General features: G+C 45.2%; 1 protein-coding gene across 1 annotated transcript; it reads left to right on the top strand.

Moving 5' to 3' along the window:
- The first annotated feature begins 7173 nt into the window (after positions 1-7173).
- On the top strand, positions 7174-24950 carry C4H4orf54 (chromosome 4 C4orf54 homolog). Its single transcript, XM_073340778.2, has 3 exons — positions 7174-12017; positions 17220-17333; positions 23080-24950. Exon 1 carries the CDS (start codon positions 7292-7294, stop codon positions 11993-11995), a length of 4704 nt encoding a protein of 1567 aa, XP_073196879.2. The 5' UTR covers positions 7174-7291; the 3' UTR covers positions 11996-12017; positions 17220-17333; positions 23080-24950.
- Positions 24951-25306: the final 356 nt, after the last annotated feature.

Below are 25306 nucleotides of genomic sequence, written 5' to 3'. Positions count from 1 at the left end.
TCTCTTTATCATGGAAAGTTGAACTTACAAATGTAGAATTCTGTACCAAAAAACCCCTGCATTCAAAAATAAAACAATGTAAAACTTTAGAGCCTACAAATCCAATCAGTCCTACTTCTTGTTCAGCCAACTGCATGGACAAACAAGTTTGTTTACATTTGCAGAAGATAATGCTGCCTGCTTCTTGTTTACAATGTCATCTGAAAGTGAGAACAGGCATTTGCATCGCACTGTGGTAGCCAGCGTTGCAAAATATTTACATGCCAGGTGTGCTAAAGATTCATATGTCCCTTCATGCTTCAACCACCATTCCCGAGGACATGCATCCATGCTGATGATGGGTTCTGCTCGATAATGATCCAAAGCCGTGTGGACCGACACATGTTCATTTTCATAATCTGAGTCAGATGCCAGGAGCAGATGGTTGATTTTCTTTTTTGGTAGTTTGGGTTCTGTTGTTTTTGCATCAGAGTGTTGCTCTTTTTAGATTTCTGAAAGCATGATCCACACCTCATCTCTCTGATTTTGGAAGGCACTTCAGATTCTTAAATCTTGGGTCAAGTGCTTTAGTTATCTTTAGAAATTTCACATCGGTACCTTCTTTGCATTTTGTCAAATTTGCAGTGAAAGTGGTCTTAAAATGAACAACATGTGCTGGGTCATCATCTGAGACTGCTATAATATGAAATATACGGCAGAATTCAGGAAAACAGCAGGAGACGTACAATTCTCCCCCAAGGAGTTCAGTCACAAATATAATCAACACAGTATTTTTTTAACAAGCGGCATCAGCATGGAAGCATGTTCTCTGGCATGTAAATATCTTGCGATGCCAACTTACAACAGTGCCATGCGAGCACCTGTTCTCACTTTCAGGTGATGCAATTAAGAAGTGGGCAGCATTATCTCCTGTAAATGTAAACAAACTTGTTTCTCTTAGCCATTGGCTAAGTTAATCACGTGAGTTAACTGTGATTAATCGACAGCCCTAATTCCAATATTTCTTTTTTGAGATGGGGCGACCACATCTGCAAGCAGTATTCAAGATGTGGGCATACCATAGATTGATACAGAGGAAATACGATATTCCTAATGTCCTATGATGTTCCCAACATTGTTAGCTTTTTTTTGACTGCCGCTTCACATTGAGTGGATGTTTTCAGAGAACTACCCACAATGACTCCAAGATCTCTTTCTTAAGTGGTAACAGCTAATTTAGACCACATCATTTTATATGTATATTTGGGATTATATTTTCCAATGTGCATTAATTATGTTGCATTTATCAACATTGAATCTCATCTGCCATTTTGTTGTCCAGTCACCCAGTTTTGTGAGATCCCTTTGTAACTCTTTGCAGTCTTTTTTGGACTTAACCGTCTTGAATAGTTTTGTATCATCTGCAAATTCTGCCACCTCACTGTTTACCCGTTTTTCCAGATCATTTTTTAATATGTTGAACAGACCCCTGGGGGCCACTGCTATTTACCTCTCTCCATTCTGAAAACTTATTTCTATCCTTTGTGTCCTATCTTTTAACCAGTTACTGATCTGTACAAGTGGTGTTCTCGTCCATCCTCCCCGTGGAAGGAAAAGGCCTAGGTAGGGAGCGTCGAATCGTGGAAGTCAACGAATGGCTACGCAGGTGGTGTCGGAGAGAAGGCTTTGGTTTCTTTGACCATGGGATGGTGTTCCATGAAGGAGGAGTGCTGGGCAGAGACGGGCTCCATCTTACGAAGAGAGGGAAGAGCATCTTTGCCAGCAGGCTGGCTAACCTAGTGAGGAGGGCTTTAAACTAGGTTCACCGGGGGAAGGAGACCAAAGCCCTGAGGTAAGTGGGAAAGCGGGATACCGGGAGGAAGCACAGGCAGGAATGTCTGTGAGGGGAGGGCTCCTGCCTCATATTGGGAATGAGGGGCGATCAACAGGTTATCTCAAGTGCTTATATACAAATGCACAAAGCCTTGGAAACAAGCAGGGAGAACTGGAGGTCCTGGTGATGTCAAGGAACTATGACGTGATGGGAATAACAGAGACTTGGTGGGATAACTCACATGACTGGAGTACTGTCATGGATGGTTATAAACTGTTCAGGAAGGACAGGCAGGGCAGAAAAGGTGGGGGAGTAGCACTGTATGTAAGGGAGCAGTATGACTGCTCAGAGCTCCGGTACGAAACTGCAGAAAAACCTGAGTGTCTCTGGATTAAGTTTAGAAGTGTGTGCAACAAGAGTGATGTAGTGGTGGGAGTCTGCTACAGACCACCGGACCAGGGGGATGAGGTGGATGAGGCTTTCTTCCGGCAGCTCACGGAAGCTACTAGATCGCATGCCCTGATTCTCATGGGTGACTTTAATTTTCCTGATATCTGCTGGGAGAGCAATACAGCGGTGCATAGACAATCCAGGAAGTTTTTGGAAAGCGTAGGGGACAATTTCCTGGCGCAAGTGCTAGAGGAGCCAACTAGGGGGGGCGCTTTTCTTGACCTGCTGCTCACAAACCGGGTAGAATTAGTGGGGGAAGCAAAAGTGGATGGGAATCTGGGAGGCAGTGACCATGAGTTGGTTGAGTTCAGGATCCTGACGCAGGGAAGAAAGGTAAGCAGCAGGATAAGGACCCTGGACTTCAGGAAAGCAGACTTCGACTCCCTCAGGGAACGGATGGCCAGGATCCCCTGGGGGACTAACTTGAAGGGGAAAGGAGTCCAGGAGAGCTGGCTGTATTTCAAGGAATCCCTGGTGAGGTTACAGGGACAAACCATCCCGATGAGTCGAAAGAATAGTAAATATGGCAGGCGACCAGCTTGGCTTAATGGTGAAATCCTAGCGGATCTTAAACATAAAAAAGAAGCTTACAAGAAGTGGAAGGTTGGACATATGACCAGGGAAGAGTATAAAAATATTGCTCGGGCATGTAGGAATGTTATCAGGAGGGCCAAATCGCACCTGGAGCTGCAGCTAGCCAGAGATGTCAAGAGTAACAAGAAGGGTTTCTTCAGGTATGTTGGCAACAAGAAGAAAGCCAAGGAATGTGTGGGCCCCTTACTGAATGAGGGAGGCAACCTAGTGACAGAGGATGTGGAAAAAGCTAATGTACTCAATGCTTTTTTTGCCTCTGTTTTCACTAACAAGGTCAGCTCCCAGACTGCTGCGCTGGGCATCACAAAATGCGGAAGAGATGGCCAGCCCTCTGTGGAGATAGAGGTGGTTAGGGACTATTTAGAAAAGCTGGACGTGCACAAGTCCATGGGGCCGGACGAGTTGCATCCGAGAGTGCTAAAGGAATTGGCGGCTGTGATTGCAGAGCCACTGGCCATTATCTTTGAAAACTCGTGGCGAACCGGGAAAGTCCCGGATGACTGGAAAAAGGCTAATGTAGTGCCAATCTTTAAAAAAGGGAAGAAGGAAGATCCTGGGAACTACAGGCCAGTCAGCCTCACCTCAGTCCCTGGAAAAATCATGGAGCAGGTCCTCAAAGAATCAATCCTGAAGCACTTGCATGAGAGGAAAGTGATCAGGAACAGCCAGCATGGATTCACCAAGGGAAGGTCATGCCTGACTAATCTAATCGCCTTTTATGATGAGATTACTGGTTCTGTGGATGAAGGGAAAGCAGTGGATGTATTGTTTCTTGACTTTAGCAAAGCTTTTGACACGGTCTCCCATAGTATTCTTGTCAGCAAGTTAAGGAAGTATGGGCTGGATGAATGCACTATAAGGTGGGTAGAAAGCTGGCTAGATTGTCGGGCTCAACGGGTAGTGATCAATGGCTCCATGTCTAGTTGGCAGCCGGTATCAAGTGGAGTGCCCCAAGGGTCGGTCCTGGGGCCGGTTTTATTCAATATCTTCATAAATGATCTGGAGGATGGTGTGGATTGCACTCTCAGCAAATTTGCGGATGATACTAAACTGGGAGGAGTGGTAGATACGCTGGAGGGGAGGGATAGGATACAGAAGGACCTAGACCAATTGGAAGATTGGGCCAAAAGGAATCTGATGAGGTTCAATAAGGATAAGTGCAGGGTCCTGCACTTAGGACGGAAGAACCCAATGCACAGCTACAGACTAGGGACTGAATGGTTAGGCAGCAGTTCTGCGGAAAAGGACCTAGGGGTGACAGTGGACGAGAAGCTGGATATGAGTCAGCAGTGTGCCCTTGTTGCCAAGAAGGCCAATGGCATTTTGGGATGTATAAGTAGGGGCATAGCGAGCAGATCGAGGGACGTGATCGTTCCCCTCTATTCGACATTGGTGAGGCCTCATCTGGAGTACTGTGTCCAGTTTTGGGCCCCACACTTCAAGAAGGATGTGGATAAATTGGAGAGAGTCCAGCGAAGGGCAACAAAAATGATTAGGGGACTGGAACACATGAGTTATGAGGAGAGGCTGAGGGAGCTGGGATTGTTTAGCCTGCAGAAGAGAAGAATGAGGGGGGATTTGATAGCTGCTTTCAACTACCTGAAAGGGGGTTCCAAAGAGGATGGCTCTAGACTGTTCTCAATGGTAGCAGATGACAGAACAAGGAGTAATGGTCTCAAGTTGCAGTGGGGGAGGTTTAGATTGGATATTAGGAAAAACTTTTTCACTAAGAGGGTGGTGAAACACTGGAATGCGTTACCTAGGGAGGTGGTAGAATCTCCTTCCTTAGAGGTTTTTAAGGTCAGGCTTGACAAAGCCCTGGCTGGGATTATTTAACTGGGAATTGGTCCTGCTTTGAGCAGGGGGTTGGACTAGATGACCTTCTGGGGTCCCTTCCAACCCTGATATTCTATGATTCTATGATCTATGAGAGACAGAATTAAGGCTGCCGGGCTGACCCTATCTCTGCATTTCCATTTATAAAGTGTGATCTTAACTTAGTATTTCCTGTCTAAATTTGTGTTTTATGGAAAATGGCCCTTGAAAGTCTTTTCCCCTGTAAATTTCAATAACTATAAAGAGGGGAGGACACAGAGTTAAGATCACATTTTAAAAAATCCTCACTACCTTAACACCAGATGGATATATTTTTTATTTTTACTATTTTGGCCTAGGAATTTAATAATTACTCAGTGAGTCGAGTTTGCAACCTCTGCCAGGATTCCAGCTATGGACCTTTCTCAGTCAACTGTAAAATCTACTCTGCCACAAACTGTTCCGTTTCTGTGCCTGGACCTCCTACTAATATTAATGGGAGTAATGCATATCAGTCGTGTGCAGGACAGGGTTCTCAACTGGCTCAAAATGATCTCTAGGGGGAATGGTTGGCAGTTGAAGGGACCTGCAGCAGGTCAGTTTGTTCCATTAATTTATCCGCCTCTTCCCAGAGGCTAAGATTTTGATTCCACTTCCTTTTAAAAATTGGCTTTATTCCCTAGTTATATCTTACCCTTATGCTTCCTCCATTAAGCATCTTACCATTAATTACATTTCCATTTTCTATAAGGAAGACCAGGCAAAATTTGGTGACAAAACAACTTCCTTTGAGAGATCTGCTATCAGATACTGAAGATATACAGATCAGAACAATATTTTTTATTTTAATAGTGCCTACCTGATACATAGCGTTTTTAGTGGAGCATCTCCTTGAAGGATCATTTTGCTAGAGACCAAAGTTTCTGTAAGTGCGTGGCATTTAGAGAGCCAACCGATTGGAGAAATTCTGTTGAGACGTTGTCCATCCAAAAGAATCAAGTTAGTCTTCCACTTAAGCAATCTTCTCTACCCATAGTAACTTAAATGCAGGAGGGGAGTGCAAATAATTGTAGGTAAAAACTTGCACGTTTTCTGTGCCTTTTTGCATTCCACATAGGTAGGTATCCCCCTTTCAGGTTTCTTCCAATGAGACAAATACTCAGTCCCTGCTCTAAATATTTGAAACTGGAAAGATGAGTAACAACATTCTGTGTTGGTGGGGGTGTGATTCTAGTAAGTAATGGCTGATCGTGTTATTTTCGTTATACACAAATGCGAACGTTTTAAATAGTACTTAATTCAATCCGCATAAATGACAGCATAGTCTATGTTTAGTTAATAGTTTTGACCCGGCCAGTGGCACTGTTCTCACAAAACCGCACAGCAGAGCCTTTACCTCGAGAAAAGTGGCAAAGAAAAGCTGGATCAGTTTGCATCTGATTAGCTGTGACCCCTCTTCCCGAATCAATCAGAATACATCTATGAAGATCCAGTACAACGAGACTTGTTTTACATCTCTGGCTTATAAAGGGTAAATTATTTGTTATACCTTATCATTCGCGTCTCCTGTGCTGTAATGTGTTTGAAATATGATTGGACTAAATCATCGAACGGATCTGTGTTTAATAGGATTTTAATTTTCTTGCAATTGATTTTAGAAGTTCAACAGCATAACAGAATGGCCCCCGCGACTTTAGACCGGTTAAGTTTGACTATCACTTGGCATCCTGATGTTATTCAGAGCATCAGATCAAGTTAAAATAACGTTTTCACATGTCCACATTTCATCATAAATATTCTTTACAGAACCGCAAGGACTGCTCAAATATCCACAAACACAGGTGTTTAAATACTCTGGGAGGAAAACGATTTATCATGAATCTTGCTGAATGGCTGGAGTAAGATAAAAGCTCCTGGAAGAACAGCTTTGGATACCTTTGCAATGAATAAGTGGGCACGTTTTAAATACATATGAAACCCATAAGATGAAGACCGCCCGTTGGAAAGTTAACTGAACATAACCGGTTTGCTTAAGTTTATCCTCCGGGAGAAGCAATGCGCCTAACTTCTGAAAATCCTTGGGTGCAGTGTCTGGGCAACACCTCTGCAAATAGTCTATGAAACGTGGGCTTTAGAAAGCAACTCTTTTAGTAAGAGAACACGTGCCTCTCTGTCTTCTCCCTGCGTCCGCCCCAGTGCCAATTCACAAACGGGGCTGGCTAAGGGCCCCGCAGGAATGACCGTGGAATGAGGCAAGCCTCCCCCCCGCCCCGCCCGTAGCACAAGGAGAAACAGAAGAATTGCCATGTGCTTTCTCTTCGTTTCTGGGTGGCTGGGGGTCGGGCTGCAGCTGCTGTCCTTGCTGCTACTTCTGTTACCAATGGCATTCAGACGGACAGCTCTCAGTGCCAAACCAACAACTGTACTCAGGAGCTCCGGAACAAGCCACTGGCAGCGGCCGCGGGAACAGCCGCCGCCGCCACCCCAGCCCGGCCGGGACACTCTCCCGGGTCCACCGCTGCCACGGAACAGCAAGAGACCCGTGCGTGTCCGCCGGCTTTGCAGTCCCGGGGCCATATCTCCGCCTGTTCCCTTCGCCCTCGGCCACATGCTGACGGGATGAGCATGGAAGCCCTCTCACAATCGCCCGGCGAGCAAAGCACGAGCCAAAAGGGGGGAGCGGGAGCGAAGGGCGGCAGAACAAAGCGCCGCCCTGCAGAGCCGGTCACCGCCGTCACCTCCAAGGAATCGACCTATGTGGAGATTCAGGATTTCCCCCGAGGAAGGGACGCCAGCCCCCAGACCCTAAAGCTGACTTTGGCAGGGAGCGGAGGAAAAGTGGCCTTTCTCAGCCCTAAAAACGGAGCTTGCGAGCTCAGCGCTGTTAGCAGCTCGGAAAGCGGAAAGCCAGCAACCCTGGCCCGTGAATCGAGACCAGGGGCCAGCCCGGGGTCCCCGGGGAGGAAGGATAATGAAGCGGAGGGATGCAGCGCTGGCTCCAACTCAGGAGGGTCGAATGAAAACACTTCGCCTGGACTCCCCCACAAGCCGCTTTCCCCGAGCGGCTGCCCGGAGTGGTCCTCCTCTTGCCCATCCCCGGTGAACAAGACAAGCGCCTTCCCCAAAACGGATGACACCGTGACCGAGGGCAAAACCTCCTCTTCTTCCTTTGGGTACGAAAGTGACGAGGACGAGGACGCGGACTGCAAAGCAAGCTGCTTGGTTAACCCCACAGGGGGTAGCCGGGGGGCTACCCAGCCCACCTACTGCGGCAAGAACAGCCCTGCTAACGAGGAGGCGCATTACATTACCACGCACGAAATCCAGCTCAGCGAGGTGGACCACGACATGGACTTTGACTTTGGCCTGGCCTCCAGGTGGGACTTTGAAGACAACAATGTGATCTACTCCTTCGTGGATTACGCCTCCTTTGGGAGCGACGAGACCCTCGGGGACACGCAGACGGAGGAGGACAATAGCTGTTATCTCAGCACGACCAGCGATGCCAATAACCAGACGGACAGCATCGAGAATACCAGCAGTACGGAGATAGTCAGCATTAACTCTGAAAACGATACCCCCAGCACAGACAAATGCGCCAGCTCGGAAGAAAGCCAGTCCAAGAACCCCAGCCACATGAGCGAGAACCCAGCTGCAGGCCACATTCTCCTATCAATCAAACCGACTTCCAGGGCTATAAATGAGCTTAGCAACCTGCCCGAGAAGCAAAGCATTATTTACGCTGCCAAGCATGAAGGCGACATGAGCCTCCGTGTCTCCACAGCTCCCGAACGCAAGGCCAGTTTCAAACAAGACGCGATTCATGACCAGGCAAAAAAATTTATTGCCGTCCCCGCGCGTTTGCAAACGCGGTGTGGAGCCATAAGGGCGAAGGAAGTGGGGGGATATTCCAGCGGTGCCTCCAGCGCGGTCAGCGAGCTGGATGATGCGGATAAAGAAGTGAGAAACCTGACGGCCCGAGCTTTCCGGAGCTTGGCTTACCCCTACTTTGACACGCTGAACTTAAGCTCCAGGGAGTCCTCCGCGTCCCTTTCGGACCAGGCGCTCGGGATCAACCGATGGTCCACTTATTTAGACCTGAAGTGCGGCAATCTCGGGCAGAAACCGGAGCAGAACCTGTTCAAGAGCAGCGCCGAACCCACCGGCTGGCACAGAAGCGCTGGGGCGAAGACATGCCGTGACCAGTTCTACATTCGCTCCAATAAATCGCAGACGAAAGCCCTAGAGTTCGTGGTCAGCAAGCTCGATGGGGAAATAACCCACGTGGAAACGCCAGCGTGCTTCGAGAAGCGGATCCAGTCGGGCTCCCGGGTTGTAACTTTGTTGGAGACGCTGAATTTTAGCAGCAATATCAATGCTGGTGTCCCCAGAGCTGCGAAACGTCCTGACCACGCTGCCGCTGCGGCAGGTTGCGCAGATGAACTTCCAGAAGCGCTGCCCAGGGAGCCGGGCCAGGAGGCTAGCAAACAAACCGGGCTGGCCGCGGCAGAAGTCCCGGAGGGCACCCCGAATAAATCGAAATTCGCCTCCAGCCTCCTCAAGAATGTCATCTCGAAGAAAATGCAGCGGGAGCACGAGTTCAAAATGGAGAGGGGGGAGATCACAGACACTTCGTACACCAGGCTGGCCGCGTCCTTGCCCGGCAAGGAGCAGGAGGGCTCGGCCAGGGAGAAGCTGAAAGCCGGGGGCATGCAGAGGCAGAACTCCAGGTATTCCGAGGGCAGCTCTGACTACACCATTGTGACAGCAGAGGACCCGGGGGAGTTTTCTGACAGCAAGTCGCCGACCTCCAAGGCGTCTACCCCTCGCCTAGACCGACCCCTTTCGGAAACGCGATTGGAGGACGTGTGTGAAATTAAGAAGAGCGCCTCGGAAGCCATCAAGGCGACCTTCCTCCGCAGCCAGAACAGCGCGTTCAGATCCTGGAAAGAGAAAGAGGCAGAGAAGAAGAAAGAAGAGCGGGCTCCCATCGGGAAGCTTCAGTTCTCCTCCGCCAAATACGACTGGCGGGCCGATCTGGGTGAGATCTCAGCCGGCAAGTCCACTAAAATGTCGCGTCTCTTCGTCCCAAACATTCAGCGCACCCCCAAGGACAAACAGCCTGGCACACAGGTGACACAGCCCTCCGCAGCCATCTACGCGGCTCGGGCGGGCACCCCCGTCAAGCCCAGAGCCCCCGAGATCAAGATCAGCCTGGGCAGCGTGCAGCCAAGCAAGGATCACCCCTTTGACCTCGCCAAGCTGCTCACCCCCAAACTAGCCGCTACCGCACCCACCCTTTTCAAGGCAGCGGAGGAGCCCCGAGGCCAGCCGCAGAAGGCATTCAAAGCGGACGGCCTGGACAAGGTGCCGCAATTCTTGGTGCGCGATATCAGAGACAACAAGCCGAAAGTCCCCGGCCCCATTCACCAGGTGAGGGACGTCAGGAAACTGATCAAGAGCGCCTACGGCCACGACTCGGGCGATACCAGCAGCGACCGGAGCAGCGCGCTCTCCGATCAGGGCAGCGCGGAGCAGAAACCGAGGCAGCTGGCCATAGCGGGGATCCCCAGGGCTCTGTCTCCCATGGTGATCACCTGCCAGGCGGTCAGTAACAGCAGGGAGGACAAAAGGCCGGGCGAGACGGGGGCCAAAGCCCCAGCAGGGGGCAAGGTGCTGCCTGCCACGCCGGAGGGGACAATCCTGGTGCACAGGACCTCGGGGAGGCTGCCCGTGGCCACCATCGCCCCCAACAAGAGCGACCCTCGCTTGCCCGCCGTGCTGAAGATCGTGTCCAAAGCCTCCGCCCCCTGGAGGCAGCAGCAGCAGCCGCCGCCGCCGCCCCCGCCGCCCCCCGCGCCCGCCCCGCCTGAGAGGGGCAAGGGAGCGGACGAGGAGCCGCGGGAGGAGGCCAAGGCGCCGCCCAGCCGCAACGCGCTGGAGAAGCTGACGGCGGCGGTGCGCAGCATGGAGGAGCTGTACAGCTTCAGCAAGCACGAGTGGAAGCGCAAGAGCGACCCGCGGCCCATCACCGACAGCCACGTGCTCTCCCTCATCGCCAGCGAGGAGCGGGGCGGCCGGGCGCCCGCCGAGGAGAGGAGCCCGGCCCCGGCCGCCCCCGAGCGCCAGCCCCTCCCGGGCTCCGGCCCCAAGCCCGACAAGGTCTCGGCCAGGGCGGCCGCCTTCGAGAGCCTGGCGCGGGAACGGCCCCGCCCCCTGCCCGAGCCCCGCGGGGAGGCGGCCGCGGCGGACAGAGCCCCGGGCCCGCAGCCGCCGCGGAGCAGCGTCTTCACCGTCAGCTCCGCGCAGAAGGCGGCGGCGGCCGCCCCGGCCAAGCTCCCCGCCGCGGCCTCGCCGCTCCGCGGCCTGAAGGGCCAGGCCGGGCCGGCGCCGCGCTCCCTCAAGCTCTCCCCGGCCCCCGCCGCCGCCGCCGAAGGGAAGGGGCCCGGCGAGGCCGAGAAGGGCGCGGCCGGGCCCGACTGCGGGAACTACCTGGCCATGCCGCTCAAGGAGCCGCCGGCCGCGGGAGGGGGCGCCCACCCCCCGGGCCCGCTCTCGGCCTCGGCGGCCGCCGCCGCCCTGCAGCCCTTCAGCGCCGCCAAGAGCCGGGGCCGCCTCAGCCCCAAGCAGCAGCCCGGCCCCGCCGCCCCGCCTGCGGCCGCCCCGGAGCTGCCGCCCGCCGCCATCTACCACCCGCCGCTGCCCGTGGCCGCCCTGCACGGGGCGCAGCCCCCGCCGCTGCTCTGCTTCTCGCCGCCCTCGGCCGCCGAGCCCTTCCCGCAGACGCAGCGCAAGGTGCTGCTGGACCTGAGCACCGGGCAGTACTACCTGGTGGACACGCCCGTGCAGCAGCCCCTCAAGAAGAGGCTCTTTGACCCCGAGACCGGGCAGTACGTGGAGGTGCCCGTGCCCATGCCCCCGCAGCCGGCCGTGGCCCCGATGCCGCTCCCCATCTCCCCGCTAGCGCTCAACCCGGGGGCCTATGGGGCCACCTACATGATCTACCCTGGCTTCCTGCCCACCACCATGCTGCCAGCGAATGCCCTGCAGACCCAGCTCTCCCTCCCGGGCGGCGACGTCAGCGCCCCCGCCGAGCCCAGCAGCCCAAGGGCAGCGCTGGGGGGAGGAGGAGAGGCCACTTTCGTGGAAAGTCCTTATTATATCGCCACGGGTAAATCCCAGCCGTCAGCCGCCCCTGCCCAGCTCAGGGGGGCAGAGGGGAAGCCGGTCATCAGCATCACATCCCAGCAAATGGGGCCAAGGATAATTGCCCCGCCCTCCTTTGATGGTACCACCATGAGGTTCGTGGTGGAGCACAGATGATGATAAACCAAAGAGGCTGCTGGTGAGTTGGTTTGTGCTCTTAAAAATGCATGTGATGGGAGCAATTTGAAATCAAAATTAAGCATCCAGTAGGTATAATAAAATAATACTTAATCTCGGAGGTGGGTAAGTATTCAAGCTTTTGTAAAAAATTGTCCTAATGTCCCCAAAGATTTTTTTTTTAAATGTCACTTGACACAATCTGGTGTAGGCACCAAAGTGGGAGAAAATAACATTTGTATGGATCTTTATTAATCTTCCCTGGCAGAGCTGGTTTGAGCTCTCTTCTCCTTTTGCGTATTTCTTAAAACACTTGCCTAATTTGAAAGGTAAAGATACCTAAATTGTAACCTATTTTCCATGACAATGGGCATTTATTTACTTCTCCCTCTCCTCCCTTCTTTGTTGGTTAGTGTTTGCAGGATCTGATTTTCTTAGGACCCTTAGTTTTTGTAAATATCTTCTTAAAACTGTTTCTAAAATGTGTCTATACCTAAACACACTCAATATTATCGTCTGGTTACTTGGTCTCAGTTTCAAGATGAAGGTCATAGCTTTCTAGTGAAAAAAGCCGTCCATCTCTTGGTGGCAGGGGAAGCAACAGCTAAGTTTGAAAGGCCTTCCTGCCTTAATTTCTCCTTCAGTAAGTTAAGGAGGGTCACACGCGAAGGTGAACCTCCCTCTTCTCACTCCCCAGTGGGAGGGGGACACAAGTTAGCATTCCTTTTTCTGTGTTCCAGTGAAAGAGTATTGGGTCACCTTCTTGCTTGTTTTCAAGATAGGTAGGAAGAAAAAGAAAAGCAGACCACCCTAGTGCATTTCTCCTGCTCATTGGGGATGGTGGAAGATTTGGTCCGAAAGATACCAACTCAATTTCACTTCCCTTTGTTGGGGAGGTTCTTTTGAAGACCATGCCAATTGCATGAAATGGCACTAAAAGGAGCACAGTCATGGGGATAGGAGTGTTCTGAGGCTTTGTTTACACTGAGAATTTCAGCAGTTATTGACCAGCTGTCAGCATAGCTGTATGGATGCAAACCTCTAGTGTAAGCAGTCGCTACAAACTCTGATTCGCACAAGTTCAACTTGCCTCCGTTTCAAGCATGGGTAATGTCGTACCAGGGCAAATCACAGCTTAACCTGTCTATTCTGAAGAGTTTGCCTCTGTGCAGTTACACCAGTGTCTGGCCACAGATGACTGTAAGCAGGGCAAACCTTCGGTGTAGACATTGCTTGACTGTTCAGGGAGGTTAGATGTATCACCCAAGAGGGAAGATGGGATTGAGTACAGTATTCAACAAATGCAGAAGTCAGGCTGCAAAACAGCTTAGCATTTTAATTGTGGGGATGGGTGGCAATTCTAAAAAGACAATGAACATCTTTATCAAAGGCCAGTTTACATTTCATTACAAAACAAATGTAAATATTAAGCAATTGACTTTGGGATTGGTGGTGTTTGTTTGGCTCTAGAAAGTAACAGAAAAACAGATGGGAATCTGTACTTTACCAAGAATATGTGCGACAGTTGTGCACAGTGCTCTTGTCAATCTTTTTAATAAATTCCCAAAGTTTTAGGTTTAGCCCTAATTTTCTATCTGCTTTGTTTAGTCCCACATTTGTTTCTAATTTTTTCTTTCCCCTATTTTGTGTTGTCATAAGAACGGCCATACTGGGACAGACCAAAGGTCCATCTAGCCCAATAGTCTGTCTTCTGACAGTGGCTGATGCCAGGTGCCCCAGAGGGAATGAACAGAACAGGTAATCATCAAGTGATCCATTCCCTGTTGCTCATTCCCAGCCTCTGGCAAACAGAGGCTAGGGACATCATCCCTGCCTATCCTGGCTAATAGCCATTAATGGACCTATTCTCCATGAATTTATCTAGTTCTTTTTTTTTTTTTTTTTTGGTCCTTTTTTGTGTTTTAATCCATGGGAGTACAAAAATTACTGAATAATTGGTCTCCAGTTGACTAAAACTTTCCTTAGGTTAGGTGCCTTGTGCATCCAGCATTCCTTTGTTTGTAATTGTTTGTTAATTATTTTATTTTCTTCTACATTTAAATTGAATTGTTTCCAGTGTTAATTATTGGATTCACCAAGAGGTAGCCAAACATCACTCGGGTGGATTCACAATCCATTGTTTAGGTTGACAGTTATCTAATGCTAATCTAGCTAATCCTAGCAGGAATTTTTCATCTGGGAAAATTGTACACATCTTTTCCTCTCCTTTGTTTCATCTCTTTCCTCTTTAGAAAAGATCTCAAGTCACTGGTGCAAGGGATTGTGGAGAATAATTTATTCCTTAGATTACTGTGCAGATATGAGTTATTTTAAAAAATAGACGTGTTTATATATGTTATATTAGGGGCACAGTATTGTAATTGTAACAACTGTACAAAAGAAAAGAATACATTTTTCAAATACGTCTTTTTTTATTACTCTGAGAAGCGAAAAGTTTACCTTTAGTCTCATGTTATTTGTGTCCAAAGTTAGTGGGTTATTCTACTATTTGTTTAGTTATCTATTTGGTTATCTAAACAAGTGTTTCTGACTGAAGGATGTGCTTTGAGCACAGTAGTCCATATACCCCTTGATAGTGATGGGCATATTGCATCCATTTCCCTTTGCATCTCACTGAACATTTATTCCTGTGAGTGCAGCATGAAAGATACATCATATGACCAAAATATGGGTGACATAAAATGTATGATACTAAATTTGATACATAAAATAATTCAGGCGTTTACAGCAACTCACTGGACTTTTCTATACTCAAAAGAATGCTGTTAAATTGGTTAGGCCTAAAATTTCATCTACTCGTTTTTTCTTCTAAAATGGGAAGAAAGGTGTCTAGCCTTAAGGATGTGGAACTGAGGTAAACATCAGACAGGTGATACAGCATGGGATGCTTTTTGCTCAACACCTGACTTAAAGCAAAAAACTAACGGAAAGAAATAGTTTTTATTACTTAGTCACATACCAGAAGACACATTTTAGTTCATCTTCAAGCTTTGGTCACCTAAATTATTTTCAGTGAAAAAATTGTGAGACAATGTTGCAACCATAAACGGTTGCCCTGTTCTCCTTTCTGTATGTTGACCTCATTTTCCACTTCCCTGTTCTTTCATCGTGTCTCCTACTATCTTCCTTTTTCTGGGTATCTTTCCCTGCATCTTTTTATATATATTTTCTCTCTTCTTCCACTTTTGCCTCTTTCGCTTTTCTCTTTTTCTCTATTCTCTCTCTCTCTTTGATTTGTCTACTTTTGTTTTACTTTTCTGGTTTTGTTTTCTCTGCCCAGGGATAGTAGACACAGTACTAGTGCACTCAATAGATCTGCATCTGAAACCCACTAACTAGGACTCTTCATTGCTGATTGATTTCACTCGGGTTCCAATTCCATTTGTAAAGTATTTGAGTGCAGAACTTTCTTACAGAGCCTAAAGTGAACTGAAATAAGTGCCAAATCCCGTGAGCTAGCTATGGATTTTCAGGAGTTTTCTTTTTAGCTTCTCTTCTCACAGAGAAATAACATAATTTACTAACCTAAAAGATTGTGTATGAGTGTTCTTGATTCCCTTTTTCCATTCCTTATTTTTCTTTCTTCCCATCTCTTTCTCTCCCTCTCTCTGCTAGCATATCATTTTCCTTCTTCCTCAGATCCTCCTCTGCTAACTGTGTCACTGTGCCAAGGACTGATAGATACCGGAAACTGGTATCTTTGGGAGGGTCATTGTGACTTGAGTCACTTTGTCTTGTTTCTTTGTATGTTCCTATTGGTGGTGATTGTTTTATTTTAGGGCCTGATCTTGCAAACGTTTGTGCCTGTTGTGTTTCTTTGCTACTGTGCGTAGTTCTGTTAACTTCAATATGAGTAGACCTGGTAGAAAATGTTTGCATGCGCTACTGGGCTCTTAGTCAGCTATCTGGTTAAAGTGCAACCTTGCTGAATATTTTTTAGATTCTTAGTATACAGCATATGTCAAGAAATACGTTGCTTTATCCCTCAGATATAGCTTGCTATTTATTCCTCCCTCAAAAAATGAATGACCACTTTTGTGAGCTTGCTGATAAAATAGTTCTTAGTTGTTAGGGTTCCTCTATTTCTATAGCAGCAGTTAATTAAAGCTGCCTGCTTCCCTGGCATTAGTTATGCTGGTGCGCATACAAATAGGTAAATAAAAATTAATATTAATTTTCATCTCCTTTGGAATACATGCTGGGTGGAATGAGGTGGGGAAAGCCTGTTTGCTACATAGAAAAGACCAACATTGGAAGGAGAGCCGTTTGATTTCAAGTTCCTTTGGGATTATCATGAACAAAAGCCCTTGTCTTGCAATGAATTTATTATGGGTGGACCCCATGCACCTGCATGAGGTCATGGAGTTCTGCCTGCTTGTATACAGTTCATTGCTGGATTGGACCCTTAGATTTAAAGAAAAGTAAAACTGTTCCGGGGCTGGCAGCACTTGGGTGGCCTGGGAGGTGGGGGCGCTGGGAGGGGGAGTGGAACTCCAGTGAGAAAGGTGGGGCCTCACTCAGGCAGAAAGGGTGGTCCAGGCCAGGGGCTAGCCTTCCCGAGCCAGGGGTTCACCCACTGCTCATACCTGGGGCTCCCAGACACTGCTAGCATGGCAGCCCCTGTACAGTTGCCGCCTTTGCTCCCTTCCCCCCTCTCCCCCCGTCAGCAGGCCTGTTTACATTTAATATTCTTGGAGGGTTATAACATGGTTATATATCTTTGCTGTGAGTCGAAACATGGCTTAAAACTGCTCAGGCTATAAGTGAGTTGTGTTTTCTCTACCCATGTAAGCACTTTTAATTACCAAATGAAATGGTCACATTTTTAAAAGTCTGACTTTCTTTAATTATGGAACTATTCCGTGCACATGATGATGCACTTTATTAAGCCTAAGAAATCAACCTACGCTTAAAAGTTCTGCATTTAGAGTTCAACTGTGCAAGGTGCCTGATCTAGTCCTGATCTAGCCAAAGCTGTGAGACCAGAATTCAGCAAAGCATTGAATCTTCTAGACACTATTATTTGATATTGGCAACAGATTAAGAAATTGGCAGTAACATTATTGTAATAATGAAGTGAAATGTTATTTATTGTTCTGCAATACTATCGAGTGCTTAAATTAGTGATTAATTTAAGAATTTCTAATGTAAACCTGTACAATGTTCTAAAAACTTAATTTCTTTTATTGGTGTATTTTTACAGGAACAAGGAAGAAGAATTATCCTCCTTTAATCTGAAACATGGTAACACTAGGCATTCATCCTTAAAAACTGCTTCCACAGTTTTCTCATTTTTTGCTTCATACAAAACAAGTGTGTAAGTTTCTTGTTTTCTCCTCAATACTCCCATTTTTGGTGTATGTATACATTTAATTATGCAAAGCAGGCTGAATTAATGCATTATTTTCTGTAAAATTGTTCCTTTTTATACTGAAGCCAAGCAGACATTATACATGCCCCATCTCTTATGGCGAAGTGAAAATGCTAAAATTGTTCACATACTTCCGTTTCTTTTACCTTTACAAAAAAACAAAAAGAAACTTACTGAGTAGTGTCAATACTACTCTACTGTTCTTGTAAAAACAAGTGTGTAAATGTGACATGATTTTAAGTTTGGATCAAAATATATCTTTTTACAGGTACTCAAAATTTGTTATGAATATGTAATGCAGCTGTATAATTTACAAAACAGAGGCCCTAAATCTTCTCCCATTGAAGTCAACGGGAGTCTTGCCATAGACTTCAGTGGGAGCAGGATCAGGCCCCTAGTTTATAACATTATAGGTGTGCACTTTGAATAACAATCATAGGGATATGTAGTCTTTAGGTTATTGTTAGTGTGTATTTTTGGCATGACTTCAAACATGGTTGTGAAACTATCACAAAACTTGTTTTGATTGCTGTCATTTTTTATTTGCTCTTTTGTACTGTGTTTGACATTACAAGTTGCCTTAATCATGGCAGTTTTTAAACACTAGGCAGCCAGAAACTGAATGTAATCTTTTTAGGCCCCAATTTTAAAGGAGAGGATAGCATTTATTTCTCTTTAAGACTGCAGTCTTTTGTTAAAACTTTGTAACTTTATTCAAAATTTATTTAATCTCAGTGATCCACACAACAAAAGAACTTTGTAATGTTGTTTATTCAGCGTTGTGTTCTTTTGTTTCCATTCTACAGCAGATTTATCTGAGGCCCAAATTAACAATATATTTGCTTAAGAAATTATTTCTTTCTGAAGGGGGGAAAAAATACCATATATGGCTAGTCAGAAATGGGCCTGTTATAACTCTGCTGAAGCTGGTGGAGTTATACCGATGATGAATTTGTCTTATTAAAAGAGAACTGTTCACATGATGGTAGGTTTACATTACATTTGATTTTAATCAGTGACCTGCTCGTGTATTGATTGCCCTCACAAAGTTCCCATTCAAATCAATGGGAGGGCAAGGGATGCAAGATGAGCCTATAGTGTCTAATTTAAAGCGCTCTCAAGGGCACAGTATGCCTTCCATTGATGCCATTTAAAAATAAAATAAAAAAGGACATGTATGTGTATAGAATTTATCCAGATACGCAGTTTTCTCATATTGGTTCCAAAATTTGCCCTCATCTTACAAGCAGTCTGTCGTTAACTGTAAACAACCTCTAATCTGTACCTGGTCTTGATTTGTGTATGAAAGAAAAATAACATTTTGTTTTTTTGTAAAATGCTGTGCTGTTCAGAGAATATGGCAGAAATTTAAAGCAGAACACCCAAGTATTGTAGGGGACAACCTTCGCTCTGCGAGTTCTAACTACATACACAGTAGGTTTCAGAGTAGCAGCCTTGTTAGTCCGTATTCACAAAAAGAAAAGGAGGACTTGTGGCACCTTAGAGACTAACAAATTTATTTGAGCATAAGCTTTCGTGAGCTACTGCTCACTTCATCGGATGCATTCAGTGGAAACTACAGTGGGGAGACAGGCCAGTCCTTGCTTACAGACAGCCCCCCAACCTGAAGCAAATACTCACCAGCAACCACATACCACACAACAGAACCACTAACCCAGGAACCTATCCTTGCAACAAAGCCCATTGCCAACTGTGTCCACATATCTATTCAGGGGACGCCATCATAGGGCCTAATCACATCAGCCACACCATCAGAGACTCATTCACCTGCACATCTACCAATGTGATATATACCATCATGTGCCAGCAATGCCCCTCTGCCATGTACATTGGTCAAACTGGACAGTCTCTACGTAAAAGAATAAATGAACACAAATCAGATGTCAAGAATTATAACATTCATAAACCAGTCGGAGAACACTTCAATCTCTCTGGTCACTCGATTACAGACCTAAAAGTCGCAATATTACAACAAAAAGACTTCAGAAACAGACTCCAACGAGAGACTGCTGAATTGGAATTAATTTGCACACTGGATACAATTAACTTAGGCTTGAATAGAGACTGGGAGTGGATGGGTCATTACGCAAAGTAAAACTATTTCCCCATGTTTATTATCCTCCCCCCCCCCACACACACACACACACTGTTCCTCAGATGTTCTTGTCAACTGCTGGAAATGGCCCACCTGGATTATCACGACAAAAGGTTTTCTTCTCTCTCCCCCCTCCCCCCGCTCTCCTGCTGGTATTAGCTCATCTTAAGTGATCACTCTCCTTACAGTTTGTATGATAACACCCATTGTTTCATGTTCTCTATGTATATAAATCTCCCCACTATTTTCCACTGAATGCGTCCGGTGAAGTGAGCTGTAGCTCACGAAAGCTTATGCTCAAATAAATTTGTTAGTCTCTAAGGTGCCACAAGTCCTCCTTTTCTTTTTACATACACAGTAGTTTCAGTTGCTGGTCAGTAATATTCTTAGATTCCAAAGCTTTGGTACATTGAAGTCCTAAATTGTTCATAAATCGTAGACTTTAGAAAATGAATGATTGAGGAGCCTCAGAACCAATTTTAAGATCAAATAAACTTTCAGTTCTTTAGAACACAAACAGGAACTTTACAACAAAACAGAATTACTCTTTTGTGTTGCTGAATTGTCACCTTTTAAAGGTAATTATCTTTATCTTTTTTACTTTTAGAAAACTCTTTTATATTATGTGCCGTTCTAAAATACTCATGGCTCGTTAGTTAGATGTTTAGAACTATTACCTATTTATCTTTATATGAAAGATATGAAGTAGACTTTTGCTTTACTGGTTAGTAAGAACTGAAAATGAGTGTAACTTTAAAACATCAGAAACACTTGAGGAGTCTCAAGCCTAAGAGAAAACAAATTTTTATTTGAGGGTATGTCTATATGAATATTTAGTTCACGGCAAGCTGGGAAATCTACCTCGTGCTAGCCTGTCGTACGTGAAGTGTTCGTGTGGAGACTGTTGCTGCAGACTAAAGGTTCCATAGTGCTCTTTGATCTATCCTGCTTTGAAATGGGAGTAGGTCAAAGCACCTTTGGGAACTTTTAGTGTTTGTATAGACAGGCGCTTGGATGAGATGTGTTTCAGGTTCTTCAGTTGAGTAAAGAAAGATATTTGGTTTTGAATACGTATAAATGTAACCATCTTAAAAAAAAAAAGTTGACAGGATGTCAAAATTCAAGAAGTCAGATCTTGCATTCTTTACTCAGTCCTTCCTTAAGTAAAATTCCCATTAATTTCAAAGGGGTTTTCCCAGAGTAAGGAGAAATAACCCAGTCTTCCTCCCGTTGAAGTCAGTGGCTAAACTGTTACTGACTTCAGGGGAAATAGGATCAGGCTACAAGTAAGGACTGTGGGATTTGTCCCTAAATTCATTTAAAGTCATTTGATATATTTTAATATAAAATATTGTTTTCCATATTTAAACATACTGCAGCTGAATTTGATCAATGGCGGAAACCTGTTCAAAAATACAATATATTTAGTACCCAACTTTCTTATTTATGACTTTCTGCAGAAGAAAATATCTGGAGCCTTCTGACCATGCAAGCCTGGGAAGGCTCTGGCTTTTGGCTCTGTGAAACATTGACCTATTCAGAAGAAAGGTCTGCCTTCCATTGAAGCCCTAATAAAATAAAATCTAACAGCTCAGTTGCCAAAGACTGTGGAGCTGACAGACAGCTGGGAAGCTCATGCAAATAAATTTGCCTCCCAGAATGCCTGATTCTTGCTTCCTTTGTAACCATCGTCCTCCTCAACTACCCGTGGCCATTCAGTAAGTTGGAATTATTCCAGTGGTAGGTCAAAGTAGTTCTGCTTCGCAGGCTTTGGAGTTTTTTCCTTTGATGACCTACCTATATATAATGTAACCATAACTATGGTTTGGCGACTGCTCCATTGTAGTACATGTTTAAAGTTTTAAAAATGACTTTATGGTTCTGAACCTATTTGCCCCATGTCCATTTGTTTAATTGCTGGTCTCTTCATTCTTTTCTGTAGCTCACAGGTTCATTTGTGAAACCAGCCAACAAGAGCTGTGACTCTGCATGGCCCAAGGGCCATACAGTAATCGTTCCTGCACTACAGTCCATGGATCACAAATGGTCTCTACAACAAAATGTTTTCACATTGAAACAATAGGGGATTGGGAGGAGAGATGCTATGAGAAAATCTCTCTCTCACAAACTGGTCCACAGGATGAAATGTGCATCCCTGCCACACAATAAATCCCTGCCACACAGTATGTGGAAATTAGACTCCTGAAAATGCAGTTGGGGATTCCATTGAACTTGCTCAGGGATTCTACTCGGAGCATTTCTTTCAGATGAATAGGCCAATGGTGACATGAGTAACTCACTTGGGCTGACTTTTAAGAATGGACATGTCAGCCTAGCAAGAACTCAAATGCAGAATTTCTCCAAGTTCATTCCCTAGAGAACTCATTCCTTTAAGATGTCTGTGGAAATGGTCTCCCTTCTTGGGGAAACTAGCAATTTGCTGGAGAGAGACTTAGGCTCTGTAGTCTAGACCCTCTCTGTGTTGGCATAGCTATGCTGGCATAGCCCTGTAGTGTAGAAACAGCCTACGGCAACCAAGTTATTTCCATTGGTGTAGGAACATTACCTCCCTGAACGACGTTAGCGAAGTTGACAGAAGCCTTCTTCTGTCCACATAGCTGTGTCTACTCTGGGGGTTTTGTCGGCACAGCATCGTCTGTCAGAGGTGTGGGTTTTTTCGCACCCCTGATTGACATAGCTATGCTGGCATAACTTTTAAGAATAGATCAGGTCTTTGACTTTCATTCAACTGTGTGCTCTAACAATCCACAGGCCTTGAGTTGCTCCAAACACAAGTGTCACGGATAGCCTGCAATAACACTCCAGCGCACAGCATAATGGCTTATCATTAAGGTAGGAATCGGAAATCTGAATTATGCGAAATGGATGTGTGCAGGTGTTTGGGAGTTTCAGTTCTCTATATAGTGTTCCCTGAGCATGCTCTGAGAAATCCCCTTATTTCCTTATATGAAATGATAGTCATAGACTGTACTCTGGAGATAGGTGTGATATAGCTAATGCCTACTGAAGTGTTCTGCAGCTATTGAAGAGAGTACATTTCCACAGAAGAAGAAAAATTAAAGTTAGGAAGCACAGAACCCAGAAGGTTCACACTGCTTTTATGGACCAGAAGTCACATATGCTTCTTTCAGCGAGTTTGAGCCCTAAAATTGCCACTTTAATAATTACCAGTGATTTAATAAAGGCAGTACAGGAATAGATGGTTCTGTCCAAATCATTTTGGGCTGTACCTTGCATTCTTTACTCTGGCAAAACTGCCAGTGAAGTCAGTGGGAGTTTTCAGTGAATAAGAACCTAAACTTTATATAAAAATGTTGAGACTAATAGGAAAGTTTTAAAAATGACCTTTCTTGAAGTAAAAACAAACAAACAAAAAACCTGCTTAAATAATGTTTTATTTTAATACATTTGTCTATTTGAGTGTTTGTCACATTTAAGGAAAATCTTAGGATTTAATTTACAGTTTTGTTTCCACTGATGAGGTATAAAAAATCAGCTACAATTGTCTTGAAGTACACGTGTGATTTTATTTCACCAGAATTTATTTGTTTGCAGGCACAAATTGAAATTATCCTCAGGATGAAATGCACTGCAAGTATACAGATAGTGAGTGATTTAACATATGCTGTTCTCATTTACCTGCATCATTGTGGAAATCAGGTGAAAGAAATAATGTTTTAACACTTTAAGAACTTCCAAGTGCACAACTAGAATATATAGCATGTAAAGTTCATCCCTGTGTTCCTCAATAATACTGCCTAGACTTATAAGCTTTACATTTTTATCAGAATTTTGCTTTTCTGTTCAAGTGCTCTTAAAGAAAATGAATGCATCTTTGCTGTTTTCATAAATGATCATGATAAATGTCTCTATATGGTACAAATAGGATTTCTGTGTTATATGAAACAGACAGTACTTCAGACTGCAGGACAGTATAGATACCAAAGTAGATTGACCATAGTCACACAAATATGTGTATGGTGTACACACTATAAGGCTAGCATCTGCATTTAGAAATATTAGCGACATCATACCTTTTTCTATAACGGTGCTCAGAGAGGAGTTTCACATTACAGTTTACAAGATGTAGGTTTGCACACACAAAACTCTCAGGGTTTACAGTTTTGCCCAGTGTACTTGAAAGGAAAAAAAAGGTGCCCTGTATTTCAGCATTTGTTGTTGGAAAAAAATATTTGTAGTAATTGTTTTTGTTAAACTGCCTGTAAAAAATTAAAGCAATAACATGAAGCAGTATCAACAATTATCTGTTTTCTCAGGGGAAATCTCTTCAATAGAATGCTTGACATTAGGATTGAAACAGTGTTTGCTTAATTTTGTCTCTTAATACTAAACAGACTACATGTTTGCATAAAGGGTCAATTATGCGAGGTGTTGTATGCTTTGGTCCTGATCCAGCAAAGCACTTGAGTAGCTCCACTGACTTCAGTGGAACTACTGACATGTTTAAAGTTAGGCATGTGCTTCAGTGCTTTGCCTCGTTGGGGCCAGAACTCTCAGCATCCTGCCAGATGGAGCCCCAGATCCTTAACATTATCTGTATACAAGTAGTACTCCAGGTTTGAGTCTAACATGAAATATGCAGGCATACATTGCTGCAAAGAGTAGCTAGAAAAATCCTGTAATGTGGTGCTTATGCATGCGTACCCAGTGGTGAATTTGTCAAGCTAACGTGGTTATGTATAACCACATATCTTGGATTAGAATCAAGCCCTTTGTGTCAGGGTTCACAAGCTGCTAGTATTGTATGTTTCATATTGTGGTCATAGTACTTTATGGGTGAAATTCACCTCTCTGTGGGGAATCATCACAAAACCCAGGCACCGCTCAAGTTCCACATAAGCTCTTTGGGCCCGATCCAAAGCCCTCTGATGTCAACATAAAGAGTCCTGCTGATTTCAGTGGATTTTGAATCATGTCCTGTTTGAAGGCTTAAATGGGACTCAAGAGGCATAGACCTTGTGTTAATCTGCAGCGCGGGGGGGAGGGGGTGAATTTCACTCTTTTAGAATTATTGATACATATTCCTTTGGTGAATAATTTTAAAAGTATATTTATGGGTTGTGTGTTTATTTCTGTCTGCATTTGAAGATGAGTTTACTATGTAGTGGTGATGGCCAAAGTGTCATTCCTTTTCTTAGAAGTTACCATGAACTCGTGGCTACCTGAGAATGCATACAATGCTTTAAAACGTGCTTGATGTGGAAGAGAATCCTTTTTTTTTTTTTTTTTTTGGCTGGGGGAGGGGGGAGATGCATCAGTATTAAGACATTGAACAGCACAAATATGAAGTAAAGACCATGATTGTTGAAGAGAATGTGAGTGGTATGTTTGATTAGAGCATAGTGGGTTACACTGTAAATGATAAAGGTAGAGTGTTGTGAAGGTTTTGCAATGACAATGGATTACTGCCAGTGGAAAAAGAGAAGATATATAAATGGAGAGAATTTGACTCTTTAAATTGCTTTCAACCTAGACAACATTGTGGCAAGTTCCTAGCTGAAGTCTGAAGTGATCACATTACAGAATGCTGTGAGCTTGGAATTTAAGGACAAAAAATACAGCAAAACAGCTCTGAGAATTGCACTAACTGTGTGTTGCACAAGGAGAAAATTTCATTAGATGTGAATCATGTGAGAATGGACTGTTTGAAACCGTTGAATACCAAAGTTTGTAATTCATTGGCAAGCATTTGCGTATGTTTTTCTTGAATGTTATGACAAATTAAATGTATTTTCCAGTAAAAGACACATTGCAAACAAGT

Source organism: Lepidochelys kempii, chromosome 4 (genome assembly GCF_965140285.1).
Source record: "Lepidochelys kempii isolate rLepKem1 chromosome 4, rLepKem1.hap1, whole genome shotgun sequence".
Lineage (NCBI taxonomy): Eukaryota > Metazoa > Chordata > Testudines > Cheloniidae > Lepidochelys > Lepidochelys kempii.
This window is presented reverse-complemented; position numbering and strand designations above follow the sequence as displayed.